This window comes from Engystomops pustulosus, unplaced genomic scaffold (assembly GCF_040894005.1).
Source record: "Engystomops pustulosus unplaced genomic scaffold, aEngPut4.maternal MAT_SCAFFOLD_118, whole genome shotgun sequence".
Taxonomy (NCBI): domain Eukaryota; kingdom Metazoa; phylum Chordata; class Amphibia; order Anura; family Leptodactylidae; genus Engystomops; species Engystomops pustulosus.
Genome location: NW_027284999.1, coordinates 14390 through 37623, shown reverse-complemented (window position 1 = coordinate 37623; position 23234 = coordinate 14390). Strand labels below are relative to the sequence as shown.

At 55.3% G+C, this 23234-nt stretch overlaps 1 protein-coding gene across 1 annotated transcript in view; it reads right to left on the bottom strand.

The window, feature by feature from the left end:
• Positions 1 to 5528, bottom strand: part of LOC140107126 (vang-like protein 1) — a 43750-nt gene extending 38222 nt beyond the window's left edge. Inside the window, exon 1 of the mRNA XM_072131675.1 lies at positions 5468 to 5528. Within this exon, the coding sequence (XP_071987776.1) occupies positions 5468 to 5508 (41 nt within the window). The 5' untranslated portion in view covers positions 5509 to 5528. The remainder of the gene's footprint in view (positions 1 to 5467) is intronic.
• Positions 5529 to 23234: the final 17706 nt, after the last annotated feature.

Here is a 23234-nt window from a genome sequence, read left to right as displayed (position 1 = left end):
AGAGGAGAGGACAGAAGCGGAGACAAGAGGAGACGACAGAAGCGGAGACAAGAGTAGAGGACAGAAGTGGAGACGAGAGGAGACAACAGAAGCGGAGACAAGAGGAGATGACAGAAATGGAGACGAGAGGATACGACAGAAGCAGAGACGAGAGGAGACGACAGAAGTGGAGACAAGAGGAGATGGCAGAAGTGGAGACAAGAGGAGACAACAGAAGCAGAGACGAGAGGAGAGGACAGAAGCAGAGACAATAGGAGACAACAGAAGTAAAGATGAGAGGAGACGATAGAAGCGGAGACAAGAGGAGACGACAGAAGCAGAGACAATAGGAGACAACAGAAGTAAAGACGAGAGGAGACGGCAGAAGTAAAGACAAGAGGAGATGACAGAAGTGGAGACGAGAAGAGAGGACAGAAGTGGAGACGAGAGGAGACAACAGAAGTAAAGACGAGAAGAGACGACAGAAGCAGAGACGAGAGGAGACGACAGAAGCGGAGACGAGAGGAGACGACAGAAGCGGAGACGAGAGGAGACAACAGAAGTAAAGACGAGAGGAGACGACAGAAGTGGAGACAAGAGGAGATGACAGAAGCAGAGACGAGAGGAGACAACAGAAGTGGAGACAAGAGGAGACGACAGAAGTGGAGACGAGAGGAGACAACAGAAGCAGAGACAAGAGGAGACAACAGAATTAAAGACGAGAGGAGACAACAGAAGCAGAGACGAGAGGAGACAACAGAAGTAAAGACGAGAGGAGACAACAGAAGTGGAGACAAGAGGACCTGACAGAAGCGGAGACAAGAGGAGAGGACAGAAGTGGAGACGAGAAGAGAGGACAGAAGCGGAGACGAGAAGAGAGGACAGAAGCGGAGACGAGAGGAGACGGCAGAAGTAAAGACAAGAGGAGATGACAGAAGTGGAGACGAGAAGAGAGGACAGAAGTGGAGACGAGAGGAGACAACAGAAGTAAAGACGAGAAGAGACGAGAGAAGCAGAGACGAGAGGAGACGACAGAAGTGGAGACGAGAGGAGACAAAAGAAGCGGAGACGAGAGGAGACAACAGAAGTAAAGACGAGAGGAGACGACAGAAGTGGAGACGAGAGGAGACAACAGAAGCAGAGACAAGAGGAGAGGACAGAAGCGGAGACAAGAGGAGACAACAGAAGCAGAGACAAGAGTAGAGGACAGAAGTGGAGACAAGAGGAGATGACAGAAGTGGAGACTAAGAGGAGAGGACAGAAGCGGAGACAAGAGGAGACGACAGAAGCGGAGACAAGAGTAGAGGACAGAAGTGGAGACGAGAGGAGACAACAGAAGCGGAGACAAGAGGAGATGACAGAAATGGAGACGAGAGGATACGACAGAAGCAGAGACGAGAGGAGACGACAGAAGTGGAGACAAGAGGAGATGGCAGAAGTGGAGACAAGAGGAGACAACAGAAGCAGAGACGAGAGGAGAGGACAGAAGCAGAGACAATAGGAGACAACAGAAGTAAAGATGAGAGGAGACGATAGAAGCGGAGACAAGAGGAGACGACAGAAGCAGAGACAATAGGAGACAACAGAAGTAAAGACGAGAGGAGACGACAGAAGCAGAGACAAGAGGACCTGGCAGAAATGGAGACAAGAGGAGATGACAGAAGCGGAGAGGAGAGGAGACAACAGAAGCAGAGACGAGAGGAGACAACAGAATTAAAGACGAGAGGAGACAACAGAAGCAGAGACGAGAGGAGACAACAGAAGTAAAGACGAGAGGAGACAACAGAAGCGGAGACAAGAGGACCTGACAGAAGCGGAGACAAGAGGAGAGGACAGAAGTGGAGACGAGAAGAGAGGACAGAAGCGGAGACGAGAAGAGAGGACAGAAGCGGAGACGAGAGAAGACGGCAGAAGTAAAGACAAGAGGAGATGACAGAAGTGGAGACGAGAAGAGAGGACAGAAGTGGAGACGAGAGGAGACAACAGAAGTAAAGACGAGAAGAGACGACAGAAGCAGAGACGAGAGGAGACGACAGAAGCGGAGACGAGAGGAGACAAAAGAAGCGGAGACGAGAGGAGACAACAGAAGTAAAGACGAGAGGAGACGACAGAAGTGGAGACGAGAGGAGATGACAGAAGCGGAGAGGAGAGGAGACAACAGAAGCAGAGACGAGAGGAGACAACAGAATTAAAGACGAGAGGAGACAACAGAAGCAGAGACGAGAGGAGACAACAGAAGTAAAGACGAGAGGAGACAACAGAAGCGGAGACAAGAGGACCTGACAGAAGCGGAGACAAGAGGAGAGGACAGAAGTGGAGACGAGAAGAGAGGACAGAAGCGGAGACGAGAAGAGAGGACAGAAGCGGAGACGAGAGAAGACGGCAGAAGTAAAGACAAGAGGAGATGACAGAAGTGGAGACGAGAAGAGAGGACAGAAGTGGAGACGAGAGGAGACAACAGAAGTAAAGACGAGAAGAGACGACAGAAGCAGAGACGAGAGGAGACGACAGAAGCGGAGACGAGAGGAGACAAAAGAAGCGGAGACGAGAGGAGACAACAGAAGTAAAGACGAGAGGAGACGACAGAAGTGGAGACGAGAGGAGATGACAGAAGCGGAGAGGAGAGGAGACAACAGAAGCAGAGACGAGAGGAGACAACAGAATTAAAGACGAGAGGAGACAACAGAAGCAGAGACGAGAGGAGACAACAGAAGTAAAGACGAGAGGAGACAACAGAAGCGGAGACAAGAGGACCTGACAGAAGCGGAGACAAGAGGAGAGGACAGAAGTGGAGAAGAGAAGAGAGGACAGAAGCGGAGACGAGAAGAGACGGCAGAAGTAAAGACAAGAGGAGATGACAGAAGTGGAGACGAGAAGAGAGGACAGAAGTGGAGACGAGAGGAGACAACAGAAGTAAAGACGAGAAGAGACGACAGAAGCAGAGACGAGAGGAGACGACAGAAGCGGAGACGAGAGGAGACAAAAGAAGCGGAGACGAGAGGAGACAACAGAAGTAAAGACGAGAGGAGACGACAGAAGAGGAGACGAGAGGAGACAACAGAAGCGGAGACAAGAGGAGAGGACAGAAGCGGAGACAAGAGGAGACAACAGAAGCGGAGACAAGAGTAGAGGACAGAAGTGGAGACAAGAGGAGATGACAGAAGTGGAGACTAAGAGGAGAGGACAGAATCGGAGACAAGAGGAGACGACAGAAGCGGAGACAAGAGTAGAGGACAGAAGTGGAGACGAGAGGAGACAACAGAAGCGGAGACAAGAGGAGATGACAGAAATGGAGACGAGAGGATACGACAGAAGCAGAGACGAGAGGAGACGACAGAAGTGGAGACAAGAGTAGATGGCAGAAGTGGAGACAAGAGGAGACAACAGAAGCAGAGACGAGAGGAGAGGACAGAAGCAGAGACAATAGGAGACAACAGAAGTAAAGACGAGAGGAGACGATAGAAGCGGAGACAAGAGGAGACGACAGAAGCAGAGACAATAGGAGACAACAGAAGTAAAGACGAGAGGAGACGACAGAAGTGGAGACGAGAGGACACAACAGAAATAAAGACGAGAGGACACGACAGAAGTAAAGACGAGAGGAGACGACAGAAGTAGAGACAAGAGGAGACGACAGAAGCAGAGAGGAGAGGACAGAAGCAGAGACAATAGGAGACAACAGAAGTAAAGAAGAGAGGAGACGACAGAAGCAGAGACGAGAGGAGAGGACAGAAGCAGAGACGAGAGGAGAGGACAGAAGCAGAGACAATAGGAGACAACAGAAGTAAAGACGAGAGGAGACAACAGAAGTAAAGACGAGAGGAGACGACAGAAGCAGAGACAAGAGGACCTGACAGAAATGAAGACAAGAGGAGATGACAGAAGTGGAGACGAATGGAGACAACAGAAGTGGAGACAAGAGGAGATGACAGAAGCTGAGACGAGAGGAGACAACAGAAGCAGAGACGAGAGGAGACAACAGAAGTAAAGACGAGAGGAGACAACAGAAGTAAAGACGAGAGGAGACAACAGAAGTAAAGACGAGAGGAGACAACAGAAGCAGAGACAAGAGGACACGACAGAAGCAGAGACAAGAGGACCTGACAGAAGAGGAGACAAGAGGAGATGACAGAAGTGGAGACAAGAGGACCTGACAGAAGAGGAGACAAGAGGAGATGACAGAAGTGGAGACGAGAGGAGAAGACAGAAGCGGAGACAAGAGGACCTGACAGAAGAGGAAACAAGAGGAGACGACTGAAGCGGAGACGAGAGGAGACAACAGAAGTAAAGACGAGAGGAGACGACAGAAGCGAAGACGAGAGGAGACGACAGAAGTGGAGACGAGAGGAGACAACAGAAGTGGAGACAAGAGGAGATGACAGAAGCAGAGACAAGAGGACACGACAGAAGAGGAGACAAGAGAAGATGACAGAAGTGGAGATGAGAGTAGACGACAGAAGCGGAGACGAGAGGAGACAACAGAAGTAAAGACAAGAGGAGACAACAGAAGTAAAGACGTGAGGAGACAACAGAAGCAGAGACAAGAGGACCTGACAGAAGAGAAGACAAGAGGAGATGACAGAAGCGGAGATGAGAGGAGACGACAGAAGTGGAGACAAGAGGAGACAACAGAAGCAGAGACAAGAGGACAAGACAGAAGCCGAGACAAGAGGACCTGACAGAAGCGTAGACAAGAGGAGAGGACAGAAGTGGAGACGTGAAGAGAGGACAGAAGCGGAGACAAGTGGAGACGAGAGGAGATGACAGAAGTGGAGACGAGAAGAGAGGACAGAAGCGGAGACGAGAGGAGATGACAGAAGTGGAGACGAGAAGAGAGGACAGAAGTGGAGACGAGAGGAGACAACAGAAGTAAAGACGAGAGGAGACGACAGAAGTGGAGACGAGAGGAGACGATAGAAGTGGAGACGAGAGGAGACAACAGAAGCAGAGACAAGAGGAGACGACAGAAGTGGAGACGAGAGGAGACGATAGAAGTGGAGACGAGAGGAGACAACAGAAGTAAAGACGAGAGGAGACGACAGAAGTGGAGACGAGAGGAGACGACAGAAGTGGAGACGAGAGGAGATGACAGAAGTAAAGACGAGAGGAGACAACAGAAGTAAAGACGAGAGGAGACGACAGAAGCGGAGACGAGAGGAGATGACAGAAGCGGAGACGAATGGAGACAACAGAAGCAGAGAATAGAGGAGACAACAGAAGCAGAGACGAGAGGAGACAACAGAAGTAAAGACAAGAGGAAACGACAGAAGAAAGACGAGAAGAGGCGACAAAAGCAGAGAAGAGAGGAGATGACAGAAGAAGAGACAACAGAAGCGGAAACGTGAGGAAACGACTGAAGAGAAGATGAGACGACAGAAGCAGTGACGAGAGCTGTCAGGATTGAGACATCTCCCATTAGTGTATATGTTTGATGTGAGCAGAGAGATAGAGGGAGGAAGATCAGGTTAGGGACAGACATATGGCCCACCTCTCACATCCGTATCTCTCATCTGTCTGTCCAGATTCCATACCTATGGGAGATAACACAAGGCAGCATCTGAGCAGGGAAAATTGTAAAAATATAGAACATTCTATATGGAAAGCGATGGGGCAGTATTGGAGCTGTAGCAGAACATGGAAAAGAGCCAGGACTGGTTCTGGATCTCGATTGAATATTAACAAAGAAGATTTCAGACATTAGCACATGGTTCTGTGAGACTTCTACCTGCCCCATGCAGAGCTGTGTATGACACCAGGCTATAACACAGTGGCCATGGGGGCCAAAGGTTTAATAAGGTCTCAGGAGAGAGAGGAGGCATAGGACAGACAACCCACAGAGGAGCTTCAGGAGAAACAAATTCTGATGAGGGCAGTAAAATCAAAGACTGGTCAGGGCACACATGCTGACCCCTGACCACTGCTGGCTATGATAGAAAGGTGTCAGGACACAGGACATGGCAGCTCGCTGTGTATGGGGGGTGTAGTCACAGAGGGGTCAGAGCGCCCATGCTGATCCCTGACCACTGCTGGCTATGATAGAAAGGTGTCAGGACACACAGGACATGGCAGCTCGCTGTGTATGAGGGGTGTAGTCACAGAGGGGTCAGAGCACCCATGCTGACCCCTGACCACTGCTGGCTATGATAGAAAGTTGTCAGGACACACAGGACATGGCAGCTCGCTGTGTATGGGGGGTGTAGTCACAGAGGGGTCAGAGCGCCCATGCTGACCCCTGACCACTGCTGGCTATGATAGAAAGGTGTCAGGACACAGGACATGGCAGCTCGCTGTGTATGGGGGTGTAGTCACAGAGGGGTCAGAGCGCCCATGCTGACCCCTGACCACTGCTGGCTATGATAGAAAGGTGTCAGGACACACAGGACATGGCAGCTCCCTGTGTATGGGGGATGTAGTCACAGAGGGGTCAGAGCGCCCATGCTGACCCCTGACCACTGCTGGCTATGATAGAAAGGTGTCAGGACACAGGACATGGCAGCTCGCTGTGTATGGGGGGTGTAGTCACAGAGGGGTCAGAGCGCCCATGCTGACCCCTGACCACTGCTGGCTATGATAAAAAAGGTGTCAGGACACAGGACATGGCAGCTCGCTGTGTATGGGGGGTGTAGTCACAGAGGGGTCAGAGCGCCCATGCTGACCCCTGACCACTGCTGGCTATGATAGAAAGGTGTCAGGACACACAGGACATGGCAGATCGCTGTGTATGGGGGGTGTAGTCACAGAGGGGTCAGTGCTCCCATGCTGACCCCTGACCACTGCCGGCTATGATAGAAAGGTGTCAGGACACACAGGACATGGCAGCTCGCTGTGTATGGGGGTGCAGTCACAGAGGGGTCAGAGCACCCATGCTGACCCCTGACCACTGCTGGCTATGATAGAAAGGTGTCAGGACACACAGGACATGGCAGATCGCTGTGTATGGGGGGTGTAGTCACAGAGGGGTCAGAGCACCCATGCTGACCCCTGACCACTGCTGGCTATGATAGAAAGGTGTCAGGACACACAGGACATGGCAGATCGCTGTGTATGGAGGGTGTAGTCACAGAGAGGTCAGAGCACCCATGCTGACCCCTGACCACTGCTGGCTATGATAGAAAGGTGTCAGGACACACAGGACATGGCAGCTCGCTGTGTATGGAGGGGTGTAGTCACAGAGGGGTCAGAGCACCCATGCTGACCCCTGACCACTGCTGGCTATGATAGAAAGGTGTCAGGACACACAGGACATGGCAGCTCGCTGTGTATGGGGGGTGTAGTCACAGAGGGGTCAGAGCACCCATGATGACCCCTGACCACTGCTGGCTATGATAGAAAGGTGTCAGGACACACAGGACATGGCAGCTCGCTGTGTATGGGGGGTGTAGTCACAGAGGGGTCAGTGCTCCCATGCTGACCCCTGACCACTGCCGGCTATGATAGAAAGGTGTCAGGACACACAGGATATGGCAGCTCGCTGTGTATGGGGGGTGCAGTCACAGAGGGGTCAGAGCACCCATGCTGACCCCTGACCACTGCTGGCTATGATAGAAAGGTGTCAGGACACACAGGACATGGCAGATCGCTGTGTATGGGGGGTGTAGTCACATAGGGGTCAGAGCACCCATGCTGACCCCAGACCACTGCTGGCTATGATAGAAAGGTGTCAGGACACACAGGACATGGCAGCTCGCTGTGTATGGAGGGTGTAGTCACAGAGAGGTCAGAGCACCCATGCTGACCCCTGACCACTGCTGGCTATAATAGAAAGGTGTCAGGACACAGGACATGGCAGCTCGCTGTGTATGGGGGGTGTAGTCACAGAGGGGTCAGAGCGCCCATGCTGACCCCTGACCACTGCTGGCTATGATAGAAAGGTGTCAGGACACAGGACATGGCAGCTCGCTGTGTATGGGGGGTGTAGTCACAGAGGGGGCAGAGCCCCCATGCTGATCCCTGCCCACTGCTGGCTATGATAGAAAGGTGTCAGGACACACAGGACATGGCAGCTCGCTGTGTATGGGGGGTGTAGTCACAGAGGGGTCAGAGCACCCATGCTGACCCCTGACCACTGCTGGCTATGATAGAAAGGTGTCAGGACACACAGGACATGGCAGCTCGCTGTGTATGGGGGGTGTAGTCACAGAGGGGTCAGAGCACCCATGCTGAGCCCTGACCACTGCTGGCTATGATAGAAAGGTGTCAGGACACACAGGACATGGCAGCTCGCTGTGTATGGGGGGTGTAGTCACAGAGGGATCAGAGCGCCCATGCTGACCCCTGAGCACTGCTGGCTATGATAGAAAGGTGTCAGGACACACAGGACATGGCAGCTCGCTGTGTATGGGGGGTGTAGTCACAGAGGGGTCAGAGCTCCATGCTGACCCCTGACCACTGCTGGCTATGATAGAAAGGTGTCAGGACACAGGACATGGCAGCTCGCTGTGTATGGGGGGTGTAGTCACAGAGAGGTCAGAGCACCCATGCTGACCCCTGACCACTGCTGGCTATGATAGAAAGGTGTCAGGACACACAGGACATGGCAGCTCGCTGTGTATGGGGGGTGTAGTCACAGAGGGATCAGAGCGCCCATGCTGACCCCTGACCACTGCTGGCTGTGATAGAAAGGTGTCAGGACACACAGGACATGGCAGCTCGCTGTGTATGGGGGTGTAGTCACAGAGGGGTCAGAGTGCCCATGCTGACCCCTGACCACTGCCGGCTATGATAGAAGGGTGTCAGGACACAGGACAAGGCAGCTCGCTGTGTATGGGGGGTGTAGTCACAGAAGGGTCAGAGCGCCCATGCTGACCCCTGACCACTGCTGGCTATGTTAGAAAGGTGTCAGGACACACAGGACATGGCAGCTCACTGCGTATGGAGGGTGTAGTCACATAGGGGTCAGAGCGCCCATGCTGACCCCTGACCACTGCTGGCTATGATAGACAGGTGTCAGGACACACAGGACATGGCAGCTCGCTGTGTATGGGGGGAGTAGTCACAGAAGGGTCAGAGCACCCATGCTGACCCCTGACCACTGCTGGCTATGATAGAAAGGTGTCAGGACACACAGGACATGGCAGCTCACTGCGTATGGAGGGTGTAGTCACATAGGGGTCAGAGGACCCATGCTGACCCCTGACCTCTGCTGGCTATGATAAAAAGGTGTAAGGACACACAGGACATGGCAGCTCGCTGTGTATGGGGGGTGTAGTCACAGAGGAGTCAGAGCACCCATGCTGCCCCCTGACCACTGCTGGCTATGATAGAAAGGTGTCAGGACACAGGACATGGCAGCTCGCTGTGTATAGGGGTGTAGTCACAGAGGGGTCAGAGCGCCCATGCTGACCCCTGACCACTGCTGGCTATGATAGAAAGGTGTCAGGACACACAGGACATGGCAGCTCGCTGTGTATGGGGGGTGTAGTCACAGAGGGGTCAGAGCGCCCATGCTGACCCCTGACCACTGCTGGCTATGATAGAAAGGTGTCAGGACACAGGACATGGCAGCTCGCTGTGTATGGGGGGTGTAGTCACCGAGGGGTCAGAGCGCCCATGTTGACCCCTGACCACTGCTGGCTATGATAGAAAGGTGTCAGGACACACAGGACATGGCAGCTCGCTGTGTATGGGGGGTGTAGTCACAGAGGGGTCAGAGCGCCCATGCTGACCCCTGACCACTGCTGGCTATGATAGAAAGGTGTCAGGACACAGGACATGGCAGCTCGCTGTGTATGGGGGCTGTAGTCACAGAGGGGTCAGAGCACCCATGCTGACCCCTGACCACTGCTGGCTATGATAGAAAGGTGTCAGGACACACAGGACATGGCAGATCCCTGTGTATGGGGGGTGTAGTCACAGAAGGGTCAGAGCACCCATGCTGACCCCTGACCACTGCTGGCTATGATAGAAAGGTGTCAGGACACACAGGACATGGCAGCTCGCTGTGTATGGGGGTGTAGTCACAGAGAGGTCAGAGCGCCCATGCTGACCACTGACCACTGCTGGCTATGATAGAAAGGTGTCAGGACACACAGGACATGGCAGCTCGCTGTGTATGGGGGGTGCAGTCAGAGAGGGTTCAGAGCGCCCATGCTGACCCCTGACCACTGCTGGCTATGATAGAAAGGTGTCAGGACACACAGGACATGGCAGCTCGCTGTGTATGGGGGGTGTATTCACAGAGGGGTCAGAGCACCCATGCTGACCCCTGACCACTGCTGGCTATGATAGAAAGGTGTCAGGACACACAGGACATGGCAGCTCGCTGTGTATGGGGGGTGTAGTCACAGAGGGGTCAGAGCGCCCATGCTGACCCCTGACCACTGCTGGCTATGATAGAAAGGTGTCAGGACACATAGTACATGGCAGCTCGCTGTGTATGGGGGGTGTAGTCACAGAGGGGTCAGAGCGCCCATGCTGACCCCTGACCACTGCTGGCTATGATAGAAAGGTGTCAGGAAACACAGGACATGGCAGCTCGCTGTGTATGGGGGGTGTAGTCACAGTGGGGTCAGAGCGCCCATGCTGACCCATGACCACAGCTGGCTATGATAGAAAGGTGTCAGGACACACAGGACATGGCAGCTCACTGTGTATGGTGGGTGTAGTCACAGAGGGGTCAGAGCGCCCATGCTGACCCCTGACCACTGCTGGCTATGATAGAAAGGTGTCAGGACACACAGGACATGGCAGCTCGCTGTGTATGGGGGGTGTAGTCACAGAGGGGTCAGAGTGCCCATGCTGACCCCTGACCACTGCTGGCTATGATAGAAAGGTGTCAGGACACACAGGACATGGCAGCTCGCTGTGTATGGGGGGTGTAGTCACAGAGGGGTCAGAGCACCCATGCTGACCCCTGACCACTGCTGGCTATGATAGAAAGGTGTCAGGACACACAGGACATGGCAGCTCGCTGTGTATGGGGGGTGTAGTCACAGAGGGGTCAGAGCGCCCATGCTGACCCCTGACCACTGCTGGCTATGATAGAAAGGTGTCAGGACACATAGTACGTGGCAGCTCGCTGTGTATGGGGGGTGTAGTCACAGAGGGGTCAGAGCGCCCATGCTGACCCCTGACCACTGCTGGCTATGATAGAAAGGTGTCAGGACACACAGGACATGGCAGCTCACTGTGTATGGGGGGTGTAGTCACAGAGAGGTCAGAGTGCCCATGCTGACCCCTGACCACTGCTGGCTATGATAGAGAGGTGTCAGGACACACAGGACATGGCAGCTCGCTGTGTATGGTGGGTGTAGTCACAGAGGGGTCAGAGCGCCCATGCTGACCCCTGACCACTGCTGGCTATGATAGAAAGGTGTCAGGACACACAGGACATGGCAGCTCGCTGTGTATGGTGGGTGTAGTCACAGAGGGGTCAGAGCGCCCATGCTGACCCCTGACCACTGCTGGCTATGATAGAAAGGTGTCAGGACACACAGGACATGGCAGCGCGCTGTGTATGGGGTTGTAGTCACAGAGGGGTCAGAGCGCCCATGCTGACCCCTGACCGCTGCTGGCTATGATAGAAAGGTGTCTGGACACACAGGACATGGCAGCTCGCTGTGTATGGGGGGTGTAGTCACAGAGGGGTCAGAGTGCCCATGCTGACCCCTGACCACTGCTGGCTATGATAGAAAGGTGTCAGGACACACAGGACATGGCAGCTCGCTGTGTATGGGGGGTGCAGTCAGAGAGGGTTCAGAGCGCCCATGCTGACCCCTGACCACTGCTGGCTATGATAGAAAGGTGTCAGGACACACAGGACATGGCAGCTCGCTGTGTATGGGGGGTGTATTCACAGAGGGGTCAGAGCACCCATGCTGACCCCTGACCACTGCTGGCTATGATAGAAAGGTGTCAGGACACACAGGACATGGCAGCTCGCTGTGTATGGGGGGTGTAGTCACAGAGGGGTCAGAGCGCCCATGCTGACCCCTGACCACTGCTGGCTATGATAGAAAGGTGTCAGGACACATAGTACATGGCAGCTCGCTGTGTATGGGGGGTGTAGTCACAGAGGGGTCAGAGCGCCCATGCTGACCCCTGACCACTGCTGGCTATGATAGAAAGGTGTCAGGACACACAGGACATGGCAGCTCGCTGTGTATGGGGGTGTAGTCACAGAGGGGTCAGAGCACCCATGCTGACCCCTGACCACTGCTGGCTATGATAGAAAGGTGTCAGGACACACAGGACATGGCAGCTCGCTGCGTATGGGGGGTGTAGTCACAGAGGGGTCAGAGCACCCATGCTGACCCCTGACCACTGCTGGCTATGATAGAAAGGTGTCAGGACACAGGACATGGCAGCTCGCTGTGTATGGGGGTGTAGTCACAGAGGGGTCAGAGCACCCATGCTGACCCCTGACCACTGCTGGCTATGATAGAAAGGTGTCAGGACACACAGGACATGACAGATCCCTGTGTATGGGGGGTGTAGTCACAGAAGGGTCAGAGCACCCATGCTGACCCCTGACCACTGCTGGCTATGATAGAAAGGTGTCAGGACACACAGGACATGGCAGCTCGCTGTGTATGGGGGTGTAGTCACAGAGAGGTCAGGGCACCCATGCTGACCCCTGACCACTGCTGGCTATGATAGAAAGGTGTCAGGACACACAGGACATGGCAGCTCACTGTGTATGGGGGGTGCAGTCACAGAGGGGTCAGAGCGCCCATGCTGACCCCTGACCACTGCTGGCTATGATGGAAAGGTGTCAGGACACACAGGACATGGCAGCTCGCTGTGTATGGGGGGTGTATTCACAGAGAGGTCAGAGCACCCATGCTGACCCCTGACCACTGCTGGATATGATAGAAAGGTGTCAGGACACAGGACATGGCAGCTCGCTGTGTATGGGGGGTGTAGTCACAGAGCAGTCAGAGCACCCATGCTGACCCCTGACCACTGCTGGCTATGATAGAAAGGTGTCAGGACACACAGGACATGGCAGATCCCTGTGTATGGGGGATGTAGTCACAGAGGGGTCAGTGCACCCATGCTGACCCCTGACCACTGCTGGCTATGATAGAAAGGTGTCAGGACACACAGGACATGGCAGCTCGCTGTGTATGGGGGGTGTAGTCACAGAGGGGTCAGAGCGCCCATGCTGACCCCTGACCACTGCTGGCTATGATAGAAAGGTGTCAGGAAACACAGGACATGGCAGCTCGCTGTGTATGGGGGGCGTGTAGTCACAGTGGGGACAGAGCGCCCATGCTGACCCATGACCACTGCTGGCTATGATAGAAAGGTGTCAGGACACACAGGACATGGCAGCTCGCTGTGTATGGTGGATGTAGTCACAGAGGGGTCAGAGCGCCCATGCTGACCCCTGACCACTGCTGGCTATGATAGAAAGGTGTCAGGACACACAGGACATGGCAGCTCGCTGTGTATGGGGGGTGTAGTCACAGAGAGGTCAGAGCGCCCATGCTGACCCCTGACCACTGCTGGCTATGATAGAAAGGTGTCAGGACACACAGGACATGGCAGCTCGCTGTGTATGGGGGTGTAGTCACAGAGAGGTCAGAGCCCCCATGTTGACCCCTGACCACTGCTGGCTATAATAGAAAGGAGTCAGGACACACAGGACATGGCAGCTCACTGTGTATGGGGGGTGTAGTCACAGAGGGGTCAGAGCACCCATGCTGATCCCTGACCACTGCTGGCTATGATAGAAAGGTGTCAGGACACACAGGACATGGCAGCTCGCTGTGTATGGAGGGGTGTAGTCACAGAGGGGTCAGAGCACCCATGCTGACCCCTGACCACTGCTGGCTATGATAGAAAGATGTCAGGACACACAGGACATGGCAGCTCGCTGTGTATGGGGGTGTAGTCACAGAGGGGTCAGATCACCCATGCTGACCCCTGACCACTGCTGGCTATGACAGAAAGGTGTCAGGACACAAAGGACATGGCAGCTCGCTGTGTATGGGGGGTGTAGTCACAGAGGGGTCAGAGCGCCCATGCTGACCCCTGACCACTGCTGGCTATGATAGAAAGGTGTCAGGACACACAGGACATGGCAGCTCCCTGTTTATAGGGGGTGTAGTCACAGAGGGGTCAGAGCACCCATGCTGACCCCTGACCACTGCTGGCTATGATAGAAAGGTGTCAGGACACACAGGACATGGCAGCTCGCTGTGTATGGGGGGTGTAGTCACAGAGGGGTCAGAGCACCCATGCTGACCCCTGACCACTGCTGGCTATGATAGAAAGGTGTCAGGACACACAGGACATGGCAGCTCGCTGTGTATGGGGGGTGTAGTCACAGAGGGATCAGAGCGCCCATGCTGACCCCTGACCACTGCTGGCTATGATAGAAAGGTGTCAGGACACACAGGACATGGCAGCTCGCTGTGTATGGGGGTGTAGTCACAGAGGGGTCAGAGCACCCATGCTGACCCCTGACCACTGCTGGCTATGACAGAAAGGTGTCAGGACACAAAGGACATGGCAGCTCGCTGTGTATGGGGGGTGTAGTCACAGAGGGGTCAGAGCGCCCATGCTGACCCCTGACCACTGCTGGCTATGATAGAAAGGTGTCAGGACACACAGGACATGGCAGCTCCCTGTTTATAGGGGTGTAGTCACAGAGGGGTCAGAGCACCCATGCTGACCCCTGACCACTGCTGGCTATGATAGAAAGGTGTCAGGACACACAGGACATGGCAGCTCGCTGTGTATGGGGGGTGTAGTCACAGAGGGGTCAGAGCACCCATGCTGACCCCTGACCACTGCTGGCTATGATAGAAAGGTGTCAGGACACACAGGACATGGCAGCTCGCTGTGTATGGGGGGTGTAGTCACAGAGGGGTCAGAGCACCTATGCTGACCCCTGACCACTGCTGGCTATGATAGAAAGGTGTCAGGACACACAGGACATGGCAGCTCGCTGTGTATGGGGGGTGTAGTCACAGAGGGATCAGAGCGCCCATGCTGACCCCTGAGCACTGCTGGCTATGATAGAAAGGTGTCAGGAAACACAGGACATGGCAGCTCGCTGTGTATGGGGGGTGTAGTCACAGAGGGGTCAGAGCTCCATGCTGACCCCTGACCACTGCTGGCTATGATAGAAAGGTGTCAGGACACAGGACATGGCAGCTCGCTGTGTATGGGGGGTGTAGTCACAGAGAGGTCAGAGCACCCATGCTGACCCCTGACCACTGCTGGCTATGATAGAAAGGTGTCAGGACACACAGGACATGGCAGCTCGCTGTGTATGGGGGGTGTAGTCACAGAGGGATCAGAGCGCCCATGCTGACCCCTGACCACTGCTGGCTGTGATAGAAAGGTGTCAGGACACACAGGACATGGCAGCTCGCTGTGTATGGGGGTGTAGTCACAGAGGGGTCAGAGTGCCCATGCTGACCCCTGACCACTGCCGGCTATGATAGAAGGGTGTCAGGACACAGGACAAGGCAGCTCGCTGTGTATGGGGGGTGTAGTCACAGAAGGGTCAGAGCGCCCATGCTGACCCCTGACCACTGCTGGCTATGTTAGAAAGGTGTCAGGACACACAGGACATGGCAGCTCACTGCGTATGGAGGGTGTAGTCACATAGGGGTCAGAGCGCCCATGCTGACCCCTGACCACTGCTGGCTATGATAGAAAGGTGTCAGGACACACAGGACATGGCAGCTCGCTGTGTATGGGGGGAGTAGTCACAGAAGGGTCAGAGCACCCATGCTGACCCCTGACCACTGCTGGCTATGATAGAAAGGTGTCAGGACACACAGGACATGGCAGCTCACTGCGTATGGAGGGTGTAGTCACATAGGGGTCAGAGCGCCCATGCTGACCCCTGACCACTGCTGGCTATGATAGAAAGGTGTAAGGACACACAGGACATGGCAGCTCGCTGTGTATGGGGGGTGTAGTCACAGAGGAGTCAGAGCACCCATGCTGCCCCCTGACCACTGCTGGCTATGATAGAAAGGTGTCAGGACACACAGGACATGGCAGCTCGCTGTGTATGGGGCTGTAGTCACAGAGGGGTCAGAGCACCCATGCTGACCCCTGACCACTGCTGGCTATGATAGAAAGGTGTCAGGACACACAGGACATGACAGATCCCTGTGTATGGGGGGTGTAGTCACAGAAGGGTCAGAGCACCCATGCTGACCCCTGACCACTGCTGGCTATGATAGAAAGGTATCAGGACACACAGGACATGGCAGCTCGCTGTGTATAGGGGTGTAGTCACAGAGAGGTCAGAGCGCCCATGCTGACCACTGACCACTGCTGGCTATGATAGAAAGGTGTCAGGACACACAGGACATGGCAGCTCGCTGTGTATGGGGGGTGCAGTCAGAGAGGGCTCAGAGCACCCATGCTGACCCCTGACCACTGCTGGCTATGATAGAAAGGTGTCAGGACACACAGGACATGGCAGCTCGCTGTGTATGGGGGGTGTATTCACAGAGGGGTCAGAGCACCCATGCTGACCCCTGACCACTGCTGGCTATGATAGAAAGGTGTCAGGACACACAGGACATGGCAGCTCGCTGTGTATGGGGGGTGTAGTCACAGAGGGGTCAGAGCGCCCATGCTGACCCCTGACCACTGCTGGCTATGATAGAAAGGTGTCAGGACACATAGTACATGGCAGCTCGCTGTGTATGGGGGGTGTAGTCACAGAGGGGTCAGAGCGCCCATGCTGACCCCTGACCACTGCTGGCTATGATAGAAAGGTGTCAGGAAACACAGGACATGGCAGCTCGCTGTGTATGGGGGGTGTAGTCACAGTGGGGTCAGAGCGCCCATGCTGACCCATGACCACTGCTGGCTATGATAGAAAGGTGTCAGGGCACACAGGACATGGCAGCTCGCTGTGTATGGTGGGTGTAGTCACAGAGGGGTCAGAGCGCCCATGCTGACCCCTGACCACTGCTGGCTATGATAGAAAGGTGTCAGGACACACAGGACATGGCAGCTCGCTGTGTATGGGGGGTGTAGTCACAGAGGGGTCAGAGTGCCCATGCTGACCCCTGACCACTGCTGGCTATGATAGAAAGGTGTCAGGACACACAGGACATGGCAGCTCGCTGTGTATGGGGGGTGTAGTCACAGAGGGGTCAGAGCACCCATGCTGACCCCTGACCACTGCTGGCTATGATAGAAAGGTGTCAGGACACACAGGACATGGCAGCTCGCTGTGTATGGGGGGTGTAGTCACAGAGGGGTCAGAGCGCCCATGCTGACCCCTGACCACTGCTGGCTATGATAGAAAGGTGTCAGGACACATAGTACATGGCAGCTCGCTGTGTATGGGGGGTGTAGTCACAGAGGGGTCAGAGCGCCCATGCTGACCCCTGACCACTGCTGGCTATGATAGAAAGGTGTCAGGACACATAGTACATGGCCGCTCGCTGTGTATGGGGGGTGTAGTCACAGAGGGGTCAGAGCGCCCATGCTGACCCCTGACCACTGCTGGCTATGATAGAAAGGTGTCAGGACACACAGGACCTGGCAGCTCGCTGTGTATGGGGGTGTAGTCACAGAGGGGTCAGAGCGCCCATGCTGACCCCTGACAACTGCTGGCTATGATAGAAAGGTGTCAGGACACACAGGACATGGCAGCTCGCTGTGTATGGGGGGTGTAGTCACAGAGGGGTCAGAGTGCCCATGCTGACCCCTGACCACTGCTGGCTATGATAGAAAGGTGTCAGGACACACAGGACATGGCAGCTCGCTGTGTATGGGGGGTGCAGTCAGAGAGGGTTCAGAGCGCCCATGCTGACCCCTGACCACTGCTGGCTATGATAGAAAGGTGTCAGGACACACAGGACATGGCAGCTCGCTGTGTATGGGGGGTGTATTCACAGAGGGGTCAGAGCACCCATGCTGACCCCTGACCATTGCTGGCTATGATAGAAAGGTGTCAGGACACACAGGACATGGCAGCTCGCTGTGTATGGGGGGTGTAGTCACAGAGGGGTCAGAGCGCCCATGCTGACCCCTGACCACTGCTGGCTATGATAGAAAGGTGTCAGGACACACAGGACATGGCAGCTCGCTGTGTATGGGGGGTGTAGTCACAGAGGGGTCAGAGCACCCATGCTGACCCCTGACCACTGCTGGCTATGATAGAAAGGTGTCAGGACACACAGGACATGGCAGCTCGCTGTGTATGGGGGGTGTAGTCACAGAGGGATCAGAGCGCCCATGCTGACCCCTGACCACTGCTGGCTATGATAGAAAGGTGTCAGGACACACAGGACATGGCAGCTCGCTGTGTATGGGGGTGTAGTCACAGAGGGGTCAGAGCACCCATGCTGACCCCTGACCACTGCTGGCTATGACAGAAAGGTGTCAGGACACAAAGGACATGGCAGCTCGCTGTGTATGGGGGGTGTAGTCACAGAGGGGTCAGAGCGCCCATGCTGACCCCTGACCACTGCTGGCTATGATAGAAAGGTGTCAGGACACACAGGACATGGCAGCTCCCTGTTTATAGGGGTGTAGTCACAGAGGGGTCAGAGCACCCATGCTGACCCCTGACCACTGCTGGCTATGATAGAAAGGTGTCAGGACACACAGGACATGGCAGCTCGCTGTGTATGGGGGGTGTAGTCACAGAGGGGTCAGAGCACCCATGCTGACCCCTGACCACTGCTGGCTATGATAGAAAGGTGTCAGGACACACAGGACATGGCAGCTCGCTGTGTATGGGGGGTGTAGTCACAGAGGGGTCAGAGCACCCATGCTGACCCCTGACCACTGCTGGCTATGATAGAAAGGTGTCAGGACACACAGGACATGGCAGCTCGCTGTGTATGGGGGGTGTAGTCACAGAGGGATCAGAGCGCCCATGCTGACCCCTGAGCACTGCTGGCTATGATAGAAAGGTGTCAGGAAACACAGGACATGGCAGCTCGCTGTGTATGGGGGGTGTAGTCACAGAGGGGTCAGAGCTCCATGCTGACCCCTGACCACTGCTGGCTATGATAGAAAGGTGTCAGGACACAGGACATGGCAGCTCGCTGTGTATGGGGGGTGTAGTCACAGAGAGGTCAGAGCACCCATGCTGACCCCTGACCACTGCTGGCTATGATAGAAAGGTGTCAGGACACACAGGACATGGCAGCTCGCTGTGTATGGGGGGTGTAGTCACAGAGGGATCAGAGCGCCCATGCTGACCCCTGACCACTGCTGGCTGTGATAGAAAGGTGTCAGGACACACAGGACATGGCAGCTCGCTGTGTATGGGGGTGTAGTCACAGAGGGGTCAGAGTGCCCATGCTGACCCCTGACCACTGCCGGCTATGATAGAAGGGTGTCAGGACACAGGACAAGGCAGCTCGCTGTGTATGGGGGGTGTAGTCACAGAAGGGTCAGAGCGCCCATGCTGACCCCTGACCACTGCTGGCTATGTTAGAAAGGTGTCAGGACACACAGGACATGGCAGCTCACTGCGTATGGAGGGTGTAGTCACATAGGGGTCAGAGCGCCCATGCTGACCCCTGACCACTGCTGGCTATGATAGAAAGGTGTCAGGACACACAGGACATGGCAGCTCGCTGTGTATGGGGGGAGTAGTCACAGAAGGGTCAGAGCACCCATGCTGACCCCTGACCACTGCTGGCTATGATAGAAAGGTGTCAGGACACACAGGACATGGCAGCTCACTGCGTATGGAGGGTGTAGTCACATAGGGGTCAGAGCGCCCATGCTGACCCCTGACCACTGCTGGCTATGATAGAAAGGTGTAAGGACACACAGGACATGGCAGCTCGCTGTGTATGGGGGGTGTAGTCACAGAGGAGTCAGAGCACCCATGCTGCCCCCTGACCACTGCTGGCTATGATAGAAAGGTGTCAGGACACACAGGACATGGCAGCTCGCTGTGTATGGGGCTGTAGTCACAGAGGGGTCAGAGCACCCATGCTGACCCCTGACCACTGCTGGCTATGATAGAAAGGTGTCAGGACACACAGGACATGACAGATCCCTGTGTATGGGGGGTGTAGTCACAGAAGGGTCAGAGCACCCATGCTGACCCCTGACCACTGCTGGCTATGATAGAAAGGTATCAGGACACACAGGACATGGCAGCTCGCTGTGTATAGGGGTGTAGTCACAGAGAGGTCAGAGCGCCCATGCTGACCACTGACCACTGCTGGCTATGATAGAAAGGTGTCAGGACACACAGGACATGGCAGCTCGCTGTGTATGGGGGGTGCAGTCAGAGAGGGCTCAGAGCACCCATGCTGACCCCTGACCACTGCTGGCTATGATAGAAAGGTGTCAGGACACACAGGACATGGCAGCTCGCTGTGTATGGGGGGTGTATTCACAGAGGGGTCAGAGCACCCATGCTGACCCCTGACCACTGCTGGCTATGATAGAAAGGTGTCAGGACACACAGGACATGGCAGCTCGCTGTGTATGGGGGGTGTAGTCACAGAGGGGTCAGAGCGCCCATGCTGACCCCTGACCACTGCTGGCTATGATAGAAAGGTGTCAGGACACATAGTACATGGCAGCTCGCTGTGTATGGGGGGTGTAGTCACAGAGGGGTCAGAGCGCCCATGCTGACCCCTGACCACTGCTGGCTATGATAGAAAGGTGTCAGGAAACACAGGACATGGCAGCTCGCTGTGTATGGGGGGTGTAGTCACAGTGGGGTCAGAGCGCCCATGCTGACCCATGACCACTGCTGGCTATGATAGAAAGGTGTCAGGGCACACAGGACATGGCAGCTCGCTGTGTATGGTGGGTGTAGTCACAGAGGGGTCAGAGCGCCCATGCTGACCCCTGACCACTGCTGGCTATGATAGAAAGGTGTCAGGACACACAGGACATGGCAGCTCGCTGTGTATGGGGGGTGTAGTCACAGAGGGGTCAGAGTGCCCATGCTGACCCCTGACCACTGCTGGCTATGATAGAAAGGTGTCAGGACACACAGGACATGGCAGCTCGCTGTGTATGGGGGGTGTAGTCACAGAGGGGTCAGAGCACCCATGCTGACCCCTGACCACTGCTGGCTATGATAGAAAGGTGTCAGGACACACAGGACATGGCAGCTCGCTGTGTATGGGGGGTGTAGTCACAGAGGGGTCAGAGCGCCCATGCTGACCCCTGACCACTGCTGGCTATGATAGAAAGGTGTCAGGACACATAGTACATGGCAGCTCGCTGTGTATGGGGGGTATAGTCACAGAGGGGTCAGAGCGCCCATGCTGACCCCTGACCACTGCTGGCTATGATAGAAAGGTGTCAGGACACATAGTACATGGCCGCTCGCTGTGTATGGGGGGTGTAGTCACAGAGGGGTCAGAGCGCCCATGCTGACCCCTGACCACTGCTGGCTATGATAGAAAGGTGTCAGGACACACAGGACCTGGCAGCTCGCTGTGTATGGGGGTGTAGTCACAGAGGGGTCAGAGCGCCCATGCTGACCCCTGACAACTGCTGGCTATGATAGAAAGGTGTCAGGACACACAGGACATGGCAGCTCGCTGTGTATGGGGGGTGTAGTCACAGAGGGGTCAGAGTGCCCATGCTGACCCCTGACCACTGCTGGCTATGATAGAAAGGTGTCAGGACACACAGGACATGGCAGCTCGCTGTGTATGGGGGGTGCAGTCAGAGAGGGTTCAGAGCGCCCATGCTGACCCCTGACCACTGCTGGCTATGATAGAAAGGTGTCAGGACACACAGGACATGGCAGCTCGCTGTGTATGGGGGGTGTATTCACAGAGGGGTCAGAGCACCCATGCTGACCCCTGACCATTGCTGGCTATGATAGAAAGGTGTCAGGACACACAGGACATGGCAGCTCGCTGTGTATGGGGGGTGTAGTCACAGAGGGGTCAGAGCGCCCATGCTGACCCCTGACCACTGCTGGCTATGATAGAAAGGTGTCAGGACACATAGTACATGGCAGCTCGCTGTGTATGGGGGGTGTAGTCACAGAGGGGTCAGAGCGCCCATGCTGACCCCTGACCACTGCTGGCTATGATAGAAAGGTGTCAGGACACACAGGACATGGCAGCTCGCTGTGTATGGGGGTGTAGTCACAGAGGGGTCAGAGCACCCATGCTGACCCCTGACCACTGATGGCTATGATAGAAAGGTGTCAGGACACACAGGACATGACAGATCCCTGTGTATGGGGGGTGTAGTCACAGAAGGGTCAGAGCACCCATGCTGACCCCTGACCACTGCTGGCTATGATAGAAAGGTGTCAGGACACAGGACATAGCAGCTCGCTGTGTATGGGGGGTGTAGTCACAGAGGGGTCAGAGCACCCATGCTGACCCCTGACCACTGCTGGCTATGATAGAAAGGTGTAAGGACACACAGGACATGGCAGCTCGCTGTGTATGGGGGTGTAGTCACAGAGAGGTCAGAGCACCCATGCTGACCCCTGACCACTGCTGGCTATGATAGAAAGGTGTCAGGACACACAGGACATGGCAGCTCACTGTGTATGGGGGGTGCAGTCACAGAGGGGTCAGAGCGCCCATGCTGACCCCTGACCACTGCTGGCTATGATGGAAAGGTGTCAGGACACACAGGACATGGCAGCTCGCTGTGTATGGGGGGTGTATTCACAGAGGGGTCAGAGCACCCATGCTGACCCCTGACCACTGCTGGATATGATAGAAAGGTGTCAGGACACAGGACATGGCAGCTCGCTGTGTATGGGGGGTGTAGTCACAGAGGGGTCAGAGCACCCATGCTGACCCCTGACCACTGCTGGCTATGATAGAAAGGTGTCAGGACACACAGGACATGGCAGCTTGCTGTGTATGGGGGATGTAGTCACAGAGGGGTCAGTGCACCCATGCTGACCCCTGACCACTGCTGGCTATGATAGAAAGGTGTCAGGAAACACAGGACATGGCAGCTCACTGTGTATGGGGGGTGTAGTCACAGTGGGGACAGAGCGCCCATGCTGACCCATGACCACTGCTGGCTATGATAGAAAGGTGTCAGGACACACAGGACATGGCAGCTCGCTGTGTATGGTGGATGTAGTCACAGAGGGGTCAGAGCGCCCATGCTGACCCCTGACCACTGCTGGCTATGATAGAAAGGTGTCAGGACACACAGGACATGGCAGCTCGCTGTGTATGGGGGGTGTAGTCACAGAGAGGTCAGAGCGCCCATGCTGACCCCTGACCACTGCTGGCTATGATAGAAAGGTGTCAGGACACACAGGACATGGCAGCTCGCTGTGTATGGGGGGTGTAGTCACAGAGGGGTCAGAGCGCCCATGCTGACCCCTGACCACTGCTGGCTAT